This window comes from Pagrus major, chromosome 8, assembly GCF_040436345.1.
Source record: "Pagrus major chromosome 8, Pma_NU_1.0".
Classification (NCBI taxonomy): domain Eukaryota; kingdom Metazoa; phylum Chordata; class Actinopteri; order Spariformes; family Sparidae; genus Pagrus; species Pagrus major.
Window position 1 is genome coordinate 28,514,235 of NC_133222.1, and position 17,731 is coordinate 28,531,965.

Sequence of the window (17,731 nt, forward strand, 5' to 3'; positions counted from 1 at the left end):
TCTCTGTGTATCCAGGAAGTGACGATGAGGACTTAATGGGGTCGAAACAAGCCGAGGGAGGTCGGCCCGTCTCTACAAAAGAAGTTGGGTGGAAGAGGAGCTCCATCACGTTAGCCAGAGACAGATAGAGGAGCGCAGGAAGCTGGAGGACGGCGCCTTCAAAATAAGACCATAAAAAGTGGACTAAAAAAAGATGTTTTAAATGACTTATCAAAGGCTGAATTCCTCCGTTTAGATAATTCTCATCACAACATTAAGAATATGCATATTGGTTAAATGTTCGATGATAACCGCATTGGTTAATTTTGTCATTGCTGAGGGCCCCATTTCTCCCTCGTCCAGTTTTTTCCATGCGACAATACTTCCAGATTTCCTTCCTGGTAATTTAAATCCAAACACAGTCACATACGAATATGCAGTGCATGTGCATGATTGACATAATGAACACCTTCAACACCCCGTCAAAACTGCATGATAACAAAGCAGGACCCATCACTAGGTATCACGTCATTCATTGTGCTTGAATCTTGCAAATTTGTAAACACTTTTTCAATGAACTGTCACAAACCAGTTGACACACAGTTGTGCTGGACACCTTTGGGCCCAAGGATAGTTGTCGACTTGGCAAGAATGTGGACATGGGGATACTGGATACCCCTCACTAATGTGACTTGTCATTTTAAGTACGCTCTCTCAAAGATAAAACTTTTTAATCTGATATTTGTTTGTTTTTTTGAGAAATATAACAGTTTTATAAATGAAAACTCAATCATGCTAACAACTCCAACATGATAAAATATATGAATACATTCAAGTCACTCATACAGAACATATTAGAAAAAGCATGCCTCGACTACTTGGCTTACTTTCTCCTTAGACCTCTAAACGACGGTTTTATTTTGAAAGTACAAAGCGGAACACCCGTGTCGCACTGCGGTGTTGACGCTCGTGTCTGGCTGTGGGAAGGTGGTCCTGGTCGAAAAACACCGTCCAGTAAAAGCGACCAACGGGGCAACTTTGCGTGTTTTTGTACAGTCCCGTCATTTCCAAAACACAGCACGAATCTTCGGAACTGACGCAAAATGTTGCTGACAAAGGAAGTGATGGATTTGAGTTGTTTGTCACCGGGAATAAAGTTGGGAAACTACGAGGTGAAAATGGAGAGCCCAGCTGAGTGAGAGTGGGGTGAGGAGGCTGGGTTTGGCAAAGTTGGGAGTCCTGCCCTGCTGCTAGCAGGCTAGCTAGCACGCTTAAACTGTTTCGTTATCTCGGATAAGTAATGAGGTGAGATGTTAAGTCACTTTTACACCTTTAATGTCGGGTTAATTGTGAAAGTATTAGAGACTATCATGTTAGTCAGTGCTGTCAAAATAATAACGGTCCAATGTGTTTTAAACTGAAGCCAAAACATTGACATGAGTAGGGCCTCGCCATTTTTTAATCTTAACTAAACTTGAATGCAGTTGTACAAGACATTGGTGATATAAATGAACTTTTCACCACCGCGTAGACTACTTTAAACCATGCTGCCAGCTGTGTTTCCACTTCATTTTCTGTTGACATGAGTGAAAAAGTGAAATAAGTTGCTAAACATTTTGTACTGAGAACTTAAACAATATATCAGGCTGACTTCCAACACTGAATACTCGGATAACAGTGACCATCTGTGATAGAGCAGCTATTTCTTAACATGGCAGAGCTCTCCCTTGTTTTCTTGGCCATTTCAAAACATGTCTGGGTAGCTGTAATCATAGTTTGGCTGGAAAGTTTTACAATATGGCCTCATCACGCAACTTCAATACAGAAATGGTGTTTAACTTTGGTGCTAAAATGCTCAGTCTGTTTAGGTCAGTTCCTTTTTTGCCTATCATTTGTTGGCCTGAATGTTAAGACTGCTCCTGTCATGTCAGCGCTCAGACACAGTGCCCATATGTTCGGTGAGCCAAACCATAATCACTCACATTTCATTTTGTGTTCTCCATTTCAGAGCTTCACTCCGCTGCTCTCCAGCCTGTGATTCTCCAGGGGAGCTGCTTTATCTGCAGCAAGACCAAAGCTGACATTACAGCGTCTCCCAATGGATCCAAGCAGAGTGGATGATCTTATTTTCTTTGGAAGTTCTGCCTGATTGTTTCTGCATTTCTCCAAAAGGCAGCCACATTTAAGCCTGTCTTGCTTCCTCCCCTGCCCCGATCGATCATTTTCTTGTCGTGAGCATGCATACTAACTAATTTTTCTCTCAAACATTGAACATATCACGCCATCTGAAATGGGGCCCCGGTTGGTTCTTCAAGGGGCTTGAAGTACCCCCTTCCTGCCAACAGTGCAGCCTGGCTGTACGTGCGAGACCCACCAGCAGAGGCCCGTGAAAGAACTTGTAAAAGACAACCAACAATAGAGCACTTGCTGATGGAGCCGAAATACACAATGTGCTTGCCCTAAATATATTCATGAACTCTTGGACTTTTTAAACTGGACTTAAGTGGACATATCAGGTGTATTCATGAACTGTGATGCTGATGCAAGCTCATCAGGACTTGAGTGGGTATAATCAGCTTTATTCATGAACCCCCTGTCTGAGTCTGGGTACGGCCTGGATGTTGGATACCCTGAGTGTGTTGAATCAGCTGTTGCGGTGATGAGGCAGGGCTCCTGGTGGCCTGTGAGGCTGACTGGGCAGCGGCCCAAGGTGATGTGATGGGGTGCAGGAACAGTAAGGTCCTCCCTGAGCCTCCAGGGGATGTTCAGTTGGACCTGGTCAAAAAGGTCAGTAAGACAATGTTTTTACTAGTACTGGCAATAATATTGTTACCACCAGATACTGTTACTGTTCACAACAGCAGCTGTAGAGCCATTGATGCCGTGTACACCACTACCAGTATAAGCATTGAAAATAATAACGTTTTATTAACTAAATTAACTAAAAGTGCAATTAACAGTTATTTTCTTTATAGATCAATTTATTGAATATTTTAATTGTGGAAAAGTCCTGGTGAACTTTGGTGCAGTCCGTGTGTTTCTTCCTCCATCATACATTATTTGTTATTCATAGATCGGAACGCTTTTTAAAATGACAAGTTGATGGATAGAAATTAATCATCAACTGTTCTGATAACTAATTAATCAGTGAGTCATGCCTTTGCTTTCAACCTGAATATAATTGGGTTCTGGACTGTTGGTTAGACAAATCAAGACATTTGAATATGTTACGATAAAAATAATTATTTGCAGCCCAACTACACACAGATACTTAATTGTTACCTATAATCTACTAGAGCTAGCCTGATTAATCAGCTATTAGCTCATATTAGCAGATATATAAGTATGTATGTTTGATGAAAAGTCTTGAGAAATTGTAATACTGAACTGCTAAAGTAGTTCTGAGATCATTTCGAAACCACAATTACATTTTCCACTTGAGAGCTAAGAAAAGTAGATTCTTCAGCTGTAAAATGTCCCACTTAGTTTTTACTTTGGTCAGCATTATTCATTTATGTGTTTATGTTAAAAAATACACATCGTCTGATATATTGTTTCTCTAAGTTTAAAAATTCTCAAATATCAATATCAGTAGCAGCCTTAAATCCAGTATTGGTCTGGCTATACTAACTATAGACAGAAGGCCTTACACACCGAAGACGTGGTGAATAAATTACACTAATATTCAAAACACTCGCTTGGGAGTATTTCTCTGTCCGTCTCTTTTTCTGGCAGCGACATGAAATTGAGATAATATGCTCCAATATGCAATTTTGCGACGCAGGTATATTATCACATTTAAATGATACTTACCTTCTATTAAGCACGACAGATACTGGCAGAAAAACGGCACCAGCTTGCGGAGCTCTAAGAGGGCCCCGGGGTTCTCTGGGGTCACACTGCAGCAATGACCTGGCTCGCTGACAGGTAGAGAGGGGTGACATTCACCAGGTTCATCCCAGGTGGCTGTCCCCGGACTCCAGTGCGGTCCGGTCCAGTCCGTTCCATTCAGACGTATTAATAAAATAAAAACACCAAAGGGGTACAAACAAATAACTGATGGAACAGTGGTAGAAATCCGCAACTCCTGTTTTCTGCAGGGTACAGTTACTGTTTTAATCAACATAGTCTGGTGGATTTAGGGAGGGCACAGATGGATTTAACGGCTTCAGTTCTGCGTCAGTAAATCTCACATAAAAGGGGCGTGTCAATCAGGGTTACTCATCCGAAATCACATCACACATTTGTCACATTGTCTTCATAATTTTTTGTCCTTAACATTAACAGGTCTGCCAACAGACGTCAAGTCACAACTCTATAACAACTCTATAACGCCATAGCATGATTGGTTGATGCCTTCATTTGTAGATTGACAGAGTTTTTACTGTTTACGACATTTTCTTCTCTTATCCACAGAAAAATATTCAACTTTTGTTGTTCTGCTCTGGTTTGTAATTTGCATCTGTGATGATGAAGTTTGTTCCTGTGTTTTTCAGGTTGATCCTCTCCCACCTCCTCAGACAGATATCTATAAGCACTTCATAAGAGGGGATGGCACTAGGAGCAAGATGGGTGGGGCTGGTGGAGGGGGAGGTGACAAAGCTGGCTCCACCTCCCCATATCAGGCTCAGGCCCAAGCCGCCACTCCCACTGCTTCTGCTCAGCCCCCTAAGGACCCGTCCGAACTGTCGGACCCTCAGCGGAAGAAGGTGGCAAAATATCGAGCCAAGTTTGACCCCCGGGTCACAGCCAAGTACGACATCAAAGCTCTGATAGGTCGTGGGAGTTTTAGCCGCGTTGTTCGCGTGGAGCACAAGAGCACGCGGCAGCCGTACGCCATCAAGATGATCGAGACCCGGTACCGGGAGGGGAGGGAGGTGTGCGAGTCGGAGCTGTGCGTTCTGCGACGCGTCCGTCATACCAATATAATCCAGCTGATGGAGGTCTTTGAGACGGCAGAACGTGTCTACATGGTGATGGAGCTGGCCACTGGAGGAGAGCTCTTCGACCGGATCATTGCCCGCGGCTCGTTCACAGAGCGGGACGCCACGCGGGTGCTGCAGATGGTGCTGGATGGCGTCAAGTATCTCCACACTTTGGGGATCACTCACCGAGACCTAAAGCCGGAAAACCTGCTCTACTACCACCCTGGAGCCGATTCCAAGATCATCATCACTGACTTTGGTTTGGCCAGTAGCAGGAAGAAGGGGGACGAGTGTCTGATGAAGACCACCTGCGGCACACCAGAGTACATCGCCCCTGAGATCCTGGTGAGGAAGCCCTATACAAACGCTGTAGACATGTGGGCGCTGGGGGTGATATCGTACATCCTGCTGAGTGGAACCATGCCCTTCGAGGACGACAACCGCATGAGGCTGTACCGGCAGATCCTGAAGGGGAAGTACAGCTTCTCTGGAGAGGTGAGGAGTTCGATCTGTTACACACTTTCACACACTCTTTCCCCAGTTTTGTGGACATGACATAGACTTGCATTAATTTCCTGGAGACCTAACTTACCTACATGTCCCCTACTTGCCTTGCCTAACCCAATTTACTTCATCGGGACTCGCGTTTTGTCCCCATAAGGAAGGCGGGTCCCCACAGTGTGACTAAATAACAGATTTATGTCCCCACAACTTGAGTAATACACGTCTCTACACACACACACACACACACACACACACACACACACACACACACACACACACACACACACACGCACACCAGCAGACTTCACCCATATTTGGAATACATTCCTTGCACCGCATGAGGCTTTGTCAACAGATTTCCAAGAAGTTCAGCTTTTCTTCTGAGGTGACTTGGTTTCACACAGACACACACACATTTTCACACACCTAACCCCTTTACACTTCTGTCCTCACTCCTCATCTCTCAGTTAAAGTCTGTTTCAGTCTCATGTAACTTTCCTTTTACCTTGCCATACTTTCACTTATTTAATTGTTCTCTCTAAGTCAATATGCCTATTCCTCTAAGTTTGTGTATGTGTGCACAATAATTTATGCTCTATCTTTGTATCTAGTTAAAAGAATGCTGAGTAGTCTGTTCCTTTGTTTCATAGTGTGGGATGTTTATGTTGCCAGTGAGCTTTACAAAAGGGCCCCTTGGTTAATGTTTGCCCCACATACAGCCAGTCCAGCTCAAATAATAGCTGAGTAGTTTTGTAATAGTTAATGCAGAGCAGTTGAATCATCTCAGATTTCTGGGGTTGCGTCCAGATTTCAACTTCTCGAGCGTCTTACAGGTGAGATAAGGCCAGATCTCACACTGTTAATAATTGAAATCACTTCCAGGGATTATATATTTTAGCTGAAGTCTGTAAATAGTGTAGTAGAGTTGCTGGTTGAATACTTGGTATGTCCAGCAAGTCGTCCTTGGAATTGGTGAAAGAGCTTTTCACTGGAATCAATCTTTTGGATCATATATTGGTTATTTATATATTTATTTATTTCATGAGAGCCATGACAGAGCGGTCATTATACTCTGTCAACATGAGGCTGGAATAGGGCTGACAAATTAATATTCCCCTAAAGAAGCAGAAACAAGCTGTAATAACAACACTGACAAATTATAATATTTTAAATTAATATGAAAAACTTGTGAGTACACTAGATGCCTATTTACACATCTGATGTGCAGCAGAATTATCATTTATTTAGAGACATTTTTCTGGCTACCCGGTCAATGTAAAGTCCAGTATTTAGCCTTTTTTTTTTTTTAACCCTGGTTTTGATCTCGACCAACTCCTGAAGGAAATATCTGTCTCCTTAGCTGCTAAATGCTCCACTATGTTCACCAGCTAGTAGCCAGCATCGCCTGCCATTTGGTGCTGGAGCTAGTGTGCAGTAGATCAGTGAAAACTGCTGCCTGATGTGGCTTTAAACGACGCTATGAGAGAGGCGAGAGAGTGAACGGAAACAGTAAAGTTTTGAGTTTAAAACCAAAACAATTATCTGAAAGACACTAAAGTGTTCTGTAGAACTGAGGTGAGCTGCAGAGTCGGGTGATATTTCTTTGTGGTTTTCTAACTACGAGCCATTTGATGACAGGCTTTAAATGAACCCTGTGTAATTGAACTATTTCAAATCCTGTATTGTTTACATCCATGTTTGTTTGCTTGCAATCTTCTTCTCCCTTATCTTTGTGGGCACACTGCTGTGTTTCTTGGCACATACCCGCCATTAACTGTCTGTCTTTGGAATAGCTTGTTCTTGTGCATTCAAATATAAACATGCGCAAAATACAAACAAATCAGAGACATACTGATGAAAGCTATTGTTCTGTTGCACTACTGTTGGTCAGAAACTCCACAGGGAACCTTCAACTGCTTTCTAATAAAGAAAGTGGCCTCAAATGATTAAATACTTAATTTAAATATGATATACCACTGTAGACTTATTGAAATCTGTAGAAACTGAAACGTCGTTGATAAATAAATTAGCTGCTCAAAAGAAATATAATCAACATTTTTGATCAGAGATGAATCAGTTTATTACATAGAAATACCAAACATGAAACCTCTCAACTGTAAGGAATTCATCCCTGTTTTATTTTATTGTATGTATGATATATATCTGGGTTCTGGACACAAACAATTTGAAAGCTTTACTATTTTCTCACAATTTATAAACTACACAATCATTCTATTAATCAGTTCCCCACCAAATAATATTGTCCTTTTCTGGTATTAGTAGTGATTTCTGGTTCAGATGATGTGTTTGGGGTGTTCTGTGGCCCGGTGTTAACATGTATACCATATAACTGCAACAAGTGCTGCATAATTCTGTCATCCACTCATTTCTCAGTTTCTATCCAATAATGCTGAGAAAATAATCTCTAAAAGAAACAATATGTGCTGTGTTCTGCTGTGAGGCTTGAGCATTTCTAAAGCATTTTTCTGTGTCTTTGAACATGATTCAGACATCTATAACTGAGGACTACAACTATTCATTTCATCAAGAGGTCATCTCATGTCCTTGTAAGGATGCAATACAATAACTTGTATTGTGTCTCTGTATAGCACAGAGGCCTGTGACCTTTAGTTTAAGAGTCCTGAGAGGGGGATCTGAGGTGGGGCTCACTTAAATGTGCTCCCCTCGAGGACATGTGTCTTTACAGCTGTGATAAATAATGTTCACATTTACAGCTGCAGCCCAAGAACTAATCGAAGCGTGGTCATTATTGTAGGTAGAGGAGAAATGTATGTGTGAGGGTAATATATGTGTCATGTATCTTTAGCCAACACTGGTGATTTACCTGCTGTGTGGGGAGGAGGGTACGTTTTCTACTGGGACACCGAAAACACAGCTGGTTGCCAAGCAGGACATCATGTACAAACTGTGTGTGTGTGTGTGTGTGTGTGTGTGTGTGTGTGTGTGTGTGTGTGTGTGTGTGCGTGCTGAAAGGCGCGCTGCGTTGATATTCCCAATTCCTGTCTAAGTAGGGGGTAGAGTTTGACTCACTACCAGTCACTCATACTAAATAGAGTCCATGTCTCGGAAAGAGAGTCAGCAGATGTTGCAAAAAAAAAAAAATGCTTTCAGGACGTTATGTTTTACATTAGATCTTGGAAACCTGAAATTCTGTTCAAGTAAAATAAATACAAGTAGACGCATTAATGTCACCACCCCACACCCTTTATTGAGTCTGACATTAGCAAAGATCAAGAACCCTCATTGTTGCGAAAAGCAGTATAAACAGAACAGTAATGTGATCAAATGAGAAGCCTTTTACCAGGTTAAGGCTCACACTGTTCCAGACGTTCTCAGTTTAGTATCACTCTGCTGCCCTCGTGTGTCCAGTGGACAAAGCTCTACTGATGCCAAACAAACTATACATTCTTACATGATTATTTAAAGTCCCATCTCACTCAAACAGTTCTTTCTTTATTGTTTTTCTTGGATGTTGTGTGAATCAAAATGATTAGTATTATTAGGAAACATATTATTATTATTATTATTATTGTTCTTTGATAAGACTTATATGTCTAAAAGGGGATCTTATCTTATTCTTATAATATTATCATCCTGTAATAGAGAAGTTTTCATGTTGTCTGTTCTTTCAGTCTGTTTTCTTCTCACCCTCAAGCATAAAGCTTCTCTTATGTCCATGTAATATACGCTTCATTTCCATGGTCGGCCTTTTTAACGCCCTTCTCTCCATGTTTTGACATCTATAGCAGGAAGAGCACAGGTGGAAGTAATAACATTAACAGTGCTTCTTTGCTCAGCCACTATTACAATGCAAACCAGCAATTAGTCATGATGTTAGTTACACCTGTGTAACATGACTGTGCCCACTAAGTTGAGTTCTGCCATTGAAATGTCATTGACCTCATTTAGTTAATTACAGCCTTGTCTCACATCTGTCTCTCCCCTCCAGCCGTGGCCCAGTGTTTCCAACCTGGCCAAAGACTTTGTAGAGCGGATTCTAACCGTGGACCCCAGCGAGCGGCTCACAGCTGGCCAGGCCCTCAAGCACCCCTGGATCGTCAGCATGGCAGCCTCCTCCTCCATGAAGAACCTGCAGCGCTGCATATCTCAGAACCTCCTGAAGCGGGCGTCGTCACGCTGCCACAGCACCAAGTCGGCCCAGTCTACTCGCTCAAGCCGCTCCACCAAATCCAACAAAGCACGGCGGGTGCGAGAGAAGGAGCTGCGCGAGCTGAACCGGCGATATCAGCAGCAGTACAATGGCTGAGACATGGAGCGTGACAGCCAGGGACTGTAGCCGACCTTGTACTTTTTGGGGGAAACAGCACTACAGTGACTGAACCTTTACAATGACTCCCACCATTTGAAGTTGCTGCGAGTTTCAGAGGCCAAATAGCTTTAAGCCCCAAATCATTGCCTTTAAAAACAAAAGACGATAATGACTTGACTACATCCATGGCTACCAGCAGAAGATGAATTAAGGTTGACTGCTGCCAGTCGAGACTTGAGAACAAGTCAAAAATGATCCTGAAGACAATGTAATCTATGAGATCCTACGTTCATGTGTCTCCTCATGAGCACAGAGAAGGACACACTAGATTACATCATCTCTCCATCCATTCCTTCACCTTTTCTCTGGCAGGATGGTGCCTTCCACTCCTTTGCTTTTGTTCCTTCAATCCCTGTGTCTCTACATATTTATTTATTATTGTTGACATGATTATTAGTCTCCATTCAAATGGTCACTGGATAATGACCTTCCACGAGGATCTGTTGAACAGAGTTCTGGGTACTGAAGTTTGTAAGAAGAAAAGGAGGGGGAAACAAACTCCCCTCACTCACTCCTGGTTGAAAATTGCTGTGAATTTATTATTGTACTAATTGTACAGCTCTGTCTTAAGATGTGGGTGATGGAAACACAACAGCCACACCCTTAGTGGTCAAAATGAAGGCGTATTTTTTATTAGTCAATTCTAAGCTTATCTCATCTTGCCATTATTGCTCTCATTGTTTTAAAGCTGTCAGAAGATTGTGAAGCTGTTTGTGTCAGTGTTAAATCTTAAATGTGTCAGAATAGACCATAGACCAGACGGCCCCGCTCCCAAAGATGTTTCTAGATCACTAGGATCACTCCTGAAGTACCTGCTATGATCCTGTGTTAGAGCAGTATTACAAGTCATTGTCTTTATAATGATATGTGGTCATTTTGGATGCTGTGTGGTTTTACATTTTCATTGTTGGTTTCAGTTAGAATGGCACATGTTGTATGCAACAATGAGAGCAAAGCTCTTCATTATAGAGGACTGGTTCCAGTTGTACCAGCTCTTTGTAAGTTCAAACTCAGCTGGTTATAACAAAAATGTTCACTGAGTGGAGATTTTTACATCACTGAATTAAAACAGGTTGCACCACAGAAACTGGTTAAGCAAAGGAATTAGTTGTTACTAAATATTTACTACAGTCTGTTTCATAACTGAACCCACCGAAGAAGCTAACGTTAGCGTGCTAATAGCTGACCAGTTTAGATTGAGCAGAAAAAAAGATATCTGGCCTGACATTTGATCACAATGCTGTTTAAGTATTAAATTAACATTTACCAAAAAATACACTTACATAAAACAAAATTACAAAATATTATGCCAAAAATGCTAACAATTTGAGTTAGGTTAGCATAATCAGATCGTTTCCACTCACTCAAAATGGTAAAAATACATCTATTTTTTGGTTTACCCCTTTAAACTCATTTTTGGAAGTTCTGCTACAGCTTGTGATGCTACATTGGCTTCCTGTTTACATATCTGTTACTATACTCTTTACGAGCTTGGACATTTCTTAAGTGTCATGGTGTAACCTGATTTTAGTAATTGGCTAGTTTAAAACAAGCTCGTTATTATTAAAAACTTCACTTACAAAAGTCTGACTGGATTTACAAATAGCAGATGCAACCCAAGTCCTGCCAGTTTTTTAGCTAGCCTCTGTTCCACTAACATCTCTAACTCAGTGAGTTTTCAAACAATATATTTTTTATCTTAAAACAACACATCACACCAGTATCAGCCACTGGCATGCTGTCAAAGTAAGCATCAATCATTCTTTGTTAGGTCATTTTAATTGTACTAGTTGACCAGAGGCTAGCTAGGTGAGGGGGCACGTCAGCATTCTTTTCCGTTTCCAACGGTTGCATAGCACAGTAGCTCTCGAGCAGGTTGTCGGGAGCCGGCAGAATAACAAGCGTGTACACTCTTGACCAAAATGAAGGAAACCACTGAAAATATGAGGATGATGTAGAGGTTAATCAAATAACTGTTGTATGCCATATGCATCATATGTATGTATGATTTTCAAAAGATTCTGAATCACAAAACCAAGCACATCCAACCATGCAATCTTATTCATAAGTTAGTTTGTAAGGTTACCTTTTGTCTGTAAGTGCACTTAAATCTGAATAGATTCCAGAGGCTCAGTTGATCAAACCCATAACACTGATAGTAATACAGCAGGTTGTTATACATACTACTAGTTCTGCCTTTGTCAGTCTGAATCATGACTAGTCAAACATTTCATGTGTAGATGGTCCACATCCTTACATAATAAGGGTTTGTGACTACTGCATTACTCAGAGCGGTTATCTAAAATGAGACTAGAGTAGGGATTTTGTTTTTGTGAAATTGTGGTAAATTGAACTAGTAAAAGTCTGTTCAAGCAAAGTGAAATGAAAAATGAATGCAAATTTTCTTTGGATCATTATATCCATGTTTACATGACTGATTGCAATTGATTCATCCCCAACTTCAAATATGTGATATTTGATTATTGATTTTTGAATTTCCCAAAAGAAGCACAACTTCAAGATTCACCATAACAGATTATTGGACCTTATTTTTGCTTTCTTTCTGTTTTTGGAAATGCACTTAATCTATAGTTCCGTTACATTCAAATGTGTTAGTTTTTACAATTGCAGTCTTCCTCTTTATTGGACCTGTTCAGTGCATTATCATGTATTTTCCCCCTCAGAACACTCCCAGTGTTGGTCCGTTGCTACGGTGTGGTCCTTTCTTCTTTATGTGAGCATCGTGCTGTGATCCACCCCAGACTTTTTAAGTGTGTTGCTGTTGTGAACTTTTTTTTTTTTTTTTTTAACACATACTGGAAACCTAACTGAGCCATGTCAGGTGACCTCAGTTTTTCCGTTCTTCTTGTCTTTTTGTCCTTTGCTGGTTCCATGACACTTGGTCATCTTTCTCTTTCCATCTTCCTTGATTTAGAATCTTTGTCCCACTGCTGTTTTCTGTCCTGATGTCTCACATCTTGATGGGACTAAAATGTTTATAAAAGACCTTAAGTGAGGCTGACATTGGAACTGGTATTGTTACACTCAAATGTCGTTTTAATATCAAATGCACACACTCTGTAGTCTTGAAAAGATGCATTTTAAAAGTCCTGCACAGAGAAAAAAGCTCTGTCCTCTTAAAATACAGATTTTGGTTGAAGTATGACTTTAAGGTGTCATACTTTCTGCAGCATACAGTAGTTCTGGTCATGAGTTCATGGATGGTATGTGAAATAAACAGTAAAATCTCAGCTTTACGACTGACAGTCACAAAGTAATTGTTTGGACTCAAAAGAATTGCTGTGGTTGAATTAACCAGCAGCGCTGTTGAGTGCCGGTTGTGTACCGTGTTCAGTGAATAACCAATCAGTCCTTTAGCAGTTTTGCAGAATGTCAGCACATTTGTAAAAGTGTTTCCTGTCATGTTTTTATATATCTGTGTGATTTTATATAAATGCTGTCGTCCTAAATGAAGTAGCCAGCTCAACACTGTTACCTGAAAACAGTTGTTCATCTTTTGTTATTGTGTGTCGAAATGAATGATAACACTTTGATTCTTCTACCATTAACTTTTTTATTTTTTTAAACGGTGAGTTGTACGTGCCAATAAAACACTCGAACCCGACTCACTGGATTGCTTTTTGAATTTTTTTTCATCCTTCTCTGAGAGCAGGCTTGTTTGTGATTGGTCCAACAGATTACAAGTGTGTGTGTGTGTGTGTGTGTGTGTGTGTGTGTGTGTGTAAGTTGCACAACAAGATTACACTTACTTTCAGGTTCATTAGTTCACTATTTTTATTCCTTCCTCCACCTCAGTGCACAGAACCAAGGAATGTTATGAAGCTGGACTTAATTCAGCACAGAAATTAGGCCAGTACTTTACTGGGGATCGGCCCACTATAATTTAAAAATGGAAGATGAATGGTCTTTGGAAACAAGACAGACTGAAACACAACTTGGTACTAAAATTGTCCTTTTGTATAACAGCTTTATTTTCCCTAAAGTTTTTTTTGTATTAGCAATAAACTAACTGACTGTAATGTGAAAGGGGTCACGTTCAGTGAAATCTGATTTAATTTTATTTTACAGCACATTTTCCATATGGTTCAGCCTCAGTGCTCTCATCAACCTTGATTCCAGCTGCGGCTGTTTCCATAAAAAAAAAAAAAAGTTCTGATAAAGCGACTGTATGCTGCCGGCCGGCCCAGCTGTGCCTGATGTGAGCGCAGGCTTTCTAGGCACATGCCGAGGCCCTTCTTGCCACTAGGGGGCCCAGACAGAAGGGAAAAGAATATCAACTGCCTACATTAAATAATGTTTAACGTATATTTTAAAATATAAAAATCTTTGAAAAGACTTTGATCTAAAACTTTATTTAAAAAAACAACTGTACAAAAGGCAACTGTTTGATAGCATGTTTGCCATAACAACTTCATAAGATGTCAACAAAATGTATGAAATGATATGTTATATTCTTTTTATTCTTTAGGGATAACTGAGAGTCAAAACTTGAAATGCTAAAAAAAGAAAATACTGCCATACTGCAATGGATTGATTAAAAGCTACTGTGGTAGTGAATGCATCATATATGTGTTTGTATGTTTCATTCCAGCAGGTGAAATAATTCACATTTTAAATGTTAAAGTTATCTTCCACCACTGTCTGCCTTGTTTACACTCCTGTTTTCTGACAGCTAACAGCGCCCTCTGCTGGCAGAACCGCAGCGTGACGGGGGAGGCTGGACTAATGTGGTATCTGAAGGCCCTCTGGGTTGCCAGGTTTGATACAAAGCTTGACGAACAGCGATGAAGTTAAAGGTGCTTTTGAAAGACGATAAAAAAAGTCACCACGACGCTATTTCTGTTACGTGATAAATAGGCTATACTTCTACGAAAATATTACTGGAAAACAGTATTTTCTATTCGATGCAATGCATCAAGGAGTTAACTGTGCTCGGCGCTTTAGGAAGACAAGTTACCTAAACCTGGCACCCGGTCATAACCAGACGTCAGTGGTCTGCGGCTGAAGCGTTTAGTGAGTTTGCTGCTAGCTTTTGTTCGTTGGACATTAATCTCTCTACCGACAATCAGCTCATGAATACACGGACAGTGGACGATACAAAGAAGCAACAGTGACGTGTGCCACATTGTTCAGCTTGGTGAGTATAATAAAGACACAAAACACCAGCAGATACTGGAAAATACTCGTAAGCTAGCTAGCTAATGCTGTACATGTGATAGACTGCGGGGTCTGAAAAACCTATTAGCATGTCTTCTTGTTTACAAAGCCAATTTCAGAAGGCTAAGTGTAGCTTTCTCGACACTAACACGTGCTTTAAAGGTTTTCAAATAACGTTATTTACAGACTATGAAATATTAGCCCTCCTCGGTGATACATAGCCCATCCTCCAACATGTGCGTCTGCTGATGCTTGCATTGTTTATGCTGATAAAGTCGTCATTTCTGCTTTGTTTTGTTCTGTGGCTCAGATAGCCAACTAGCTAACGTGTCTAAATTTCATGTTCAGGTTTATGGATAAAGCTTGTGTCGCACTGGTTAGCAGGAAAGTGTTATTTAACGTGCTTAAATCCTGGCAACACTAGCCCCTTTATGCGCCCTCTAATGTAAACTATAAACATTTAAACTGGTGTGTAGTTTGCATTGTGTTTGGTTTGCTCAGGGAGTTAACATGAACACTTAATGAGACAATATGCAGACTGTTCCATTGTTGAATCACTGGAGGTTTGGCTGTTGTGTTCCTTGAGACCTTTATGTGATACACACTGTAGACAGATTCAGACATGTTGTTATCAACAAACCAGCTGCTGGTGGCCTCTGATACTCTGCATTTCTAATACGTTTTTTTCCCCTCATTGTTCTTGAAGGAGAGATTAAATTTACATGATTACATTAAATTCATACTGAAAATCATTATCTAAGGGACCCCTCAGTTAACATCCAAACAACTGACTCCCCCTCACTGTCTCTATGCTGTTAACCCAGCTGTGTGTCCCCCCTCTCTCCTTTGAATGTGGTGGGGGTCCTCTCCCAGCTACTAATCTATATTCGCCCAGAGGTTTGGTGCCGGCTTTGTGGCGTGGTGTGATGTTGACACAGGTAGTCCCAGCCTGTCTTTTACAGCCCTGCCCAAACCAGTGGGGCTATTTTTACAGCCCGGTCTCTAAACCAGTAGTCGTTAGCTGTATTGTTGTCTCACACAGGCAGAGATCCTGCCCCAGGCCGGAACCAGTGATTGAGCCCCCCTCCTGCCCTCCTCTCACACCAGACCAGCCAGGGGCTTTTAATTATATCGTCTACACTTTATCTCTTGTGTAAGGCCCCCATCTGCAGAGTTTATCTGCTATATCATTAAGGAGGAGGGTAGCCATCTGACCACACACGTACAGTGGAAGTGAGGATGAGGTTTGTGTGTAATTTATGATTAATATAAACCTGATAATATCCTTCAACCTGAAAGGGCTGCTGGAATGTATAATAAGTGATGTTTGCTAGTGTTCCTACAGTCTCTATGGAGGAGATGAGGGCATCAACAGGAGGAACCAGATGGCTTAAAGGAACAGTTCACTCACAAATGAAAATTAATGTATTATCCACTCACCCTCATGCTGATGGGAAGCCAGGTGTAGTTTTGCAGTCTAAGAAACATTTCTGGAGCTTCACAGCAAAACAGCGTTGCAGCATTCTCCTGAACCACTGAAGAAGACGGGGACCTGTTTGAAAATGTAACAAAACAACCACAAAAAAGTCTCCAGAAGCCACATGATCCCATATTGATTTGAAAAGATGTTATCTACACCCTCAACGTACCGTCAAGCTTGTGCACCCACTTCAGACAGGGTGTGTGCTAACACTTTTAGCTTAGCAGAGATTGAGAGATAGCAGAGATTTTGTATTTACAAAGGGTGTCAAAATGTCTTTTCAAATCAGTGTGGGATCTCGAGGCATCTGCAGATGATGATTATGCCGGATGAGTTCTATGGAGCTATTTTATGTTTTCCTTTCAGTTGTTTATTGACATTTTAGTTCCCATCTACTTCAGTTGTTGAGGAGAATGCTACAACGCTGTTTTGCATGGATGCTCTAGAAATATATTTAGAAACTTTACCTGACTTTCCATCTGCTTCAGGGTGACTACATAATGACTACATTATCATTCTTGGGTGAACTTTTCCTTTAAATTACTTACTAAGTTAGAATCAGGGTTAAATATCTTCACCACAAGTATACCTTAGGACTGAACAGAATCTGGACTTGTGTATACACTCCTGTACCATGTAAATCTATGTGTGTTTGAGCTTCTCTCTTAATAGCAAAAAAACAATGAGAATGTCTGCTATCAGGTATCACACACACACACACACACACACACTGGTGTGTGTTCACAATAATAATGGGTGGCTAACCTGTTTTCATCTTTGGATGGGAGTGTGTGCTTTGTAGACAATAGATTTGTGGCGTGCCTGCTTGAATAAAACAGACTGAAGGTATACACACACGTGCATATTGTTCACTGTGTAGCTGCACACTCAGGGATGGAACATGTTGCACACGTGCTCTGGCCAGCAGTAAAGCTTGGCAGCTAGAGAGCAGCTGCTAAACAGCAGTCCAGTCACTGAGAGGGTTGTGTGAAGGCTAATCGATACATCAATCCCAAAATGAGGATGGGTGGGCGCTTAAAAATTAGGAGAGTTTCGTAAATGAGCAAAATAACACGTATTGGTATTGTGTAGCAGCTGAAAGCACGTCCTCTGGTGTACAGTGGGGGGCAGTTACAGGAAGGGAGGTCGCCTTATGTAACCTGGGCCGGACCCTCAATCAGTGTGGAGCTTTTTCTCATGAGCTCTGGTGTTGAGCTCGGCAAATGTATGTGTGTATATTCTTTTGTGTCTAGTCGTAGCTGTGTGTGTGTGTTGATGTGTATTTCATTACGGGGCTGTTCGAGCCTTGGGCCA

The 17,731-nt window shown here is 41.2% G+C and overlaps 2 protein-coding genes across 2 annotated transcripts in view; both read left to right on the forward strand.

The window, feature by feature from the left end:
• The first annotated feature begins 999 nt into the window (after positions 1-999).
• Positions 1,000-13,384, forward strand: pskh1 (protein serine kinase H1). Its single transcript, XM_073472779.1, has 4 exons — positions 1,000-1,284; positions 1,988-2,766; positions 4,476-5,399; positions 9,379-13,384. The coding sequence occupies exons 2-4, from the start codon at positions 2,698-2,700 to the stop codon at positions 9,694-9,696; spliced, it is 1,311 nt and encodes a 436-aa protein (XP_073328880.1). The 5' UTR covers positions 1,000-1,284; positions 1,988-2,697; the 3' UTR covers positions 9,697-13,384.
• A 1,408-nt stretch (positions 13,385-14,792) lies between these two features.
• The window catches only part of mbtps1 (membrane-bound transcription factor peptidase, site 1), a 29,252-nt gene continuing 26,313 nt past the window's right edge, over positions 14,793-17,731 (forward strand). Inside the window, exon 1 of the mRNA XM_073472187.1 lies at positions 14,793-14,917. The gene's annotated coding sequence lies outside the window, so the exon portion shown is untranslated. The remainder of the gene's footprint in view (positions 14,918-17,731) is intronic.

What these genes read in the sequence shown, in the direction of transcription:
- pskh1 (XM_073472779.1), top strand. Translation starts at nt 2,698, where the DNA reads ATGGGGTGCAGGAACAGTAAGGTCCTCCCTGAGCCTCCAGGGGATGTT. An exon ending in AGTTGGACCTGGTCAAAAAG is followed by an intron (nt 2,767 to 4,475) that starts GTCAGTAAGACA and finishes TGTGTTTTTCAG; the next exon opens with GTTGATCCTCTCCCACCTCC. An exon ending in AGTACAGCTTCTCTGGAGAG is followed by an intron (nt 5,400 to 9,378) that starts GTGAGGAGTTCG and finishes TCTCCCCTCCAG; the next exon opens with CCGTGGCCCAGTGTTTCCAA.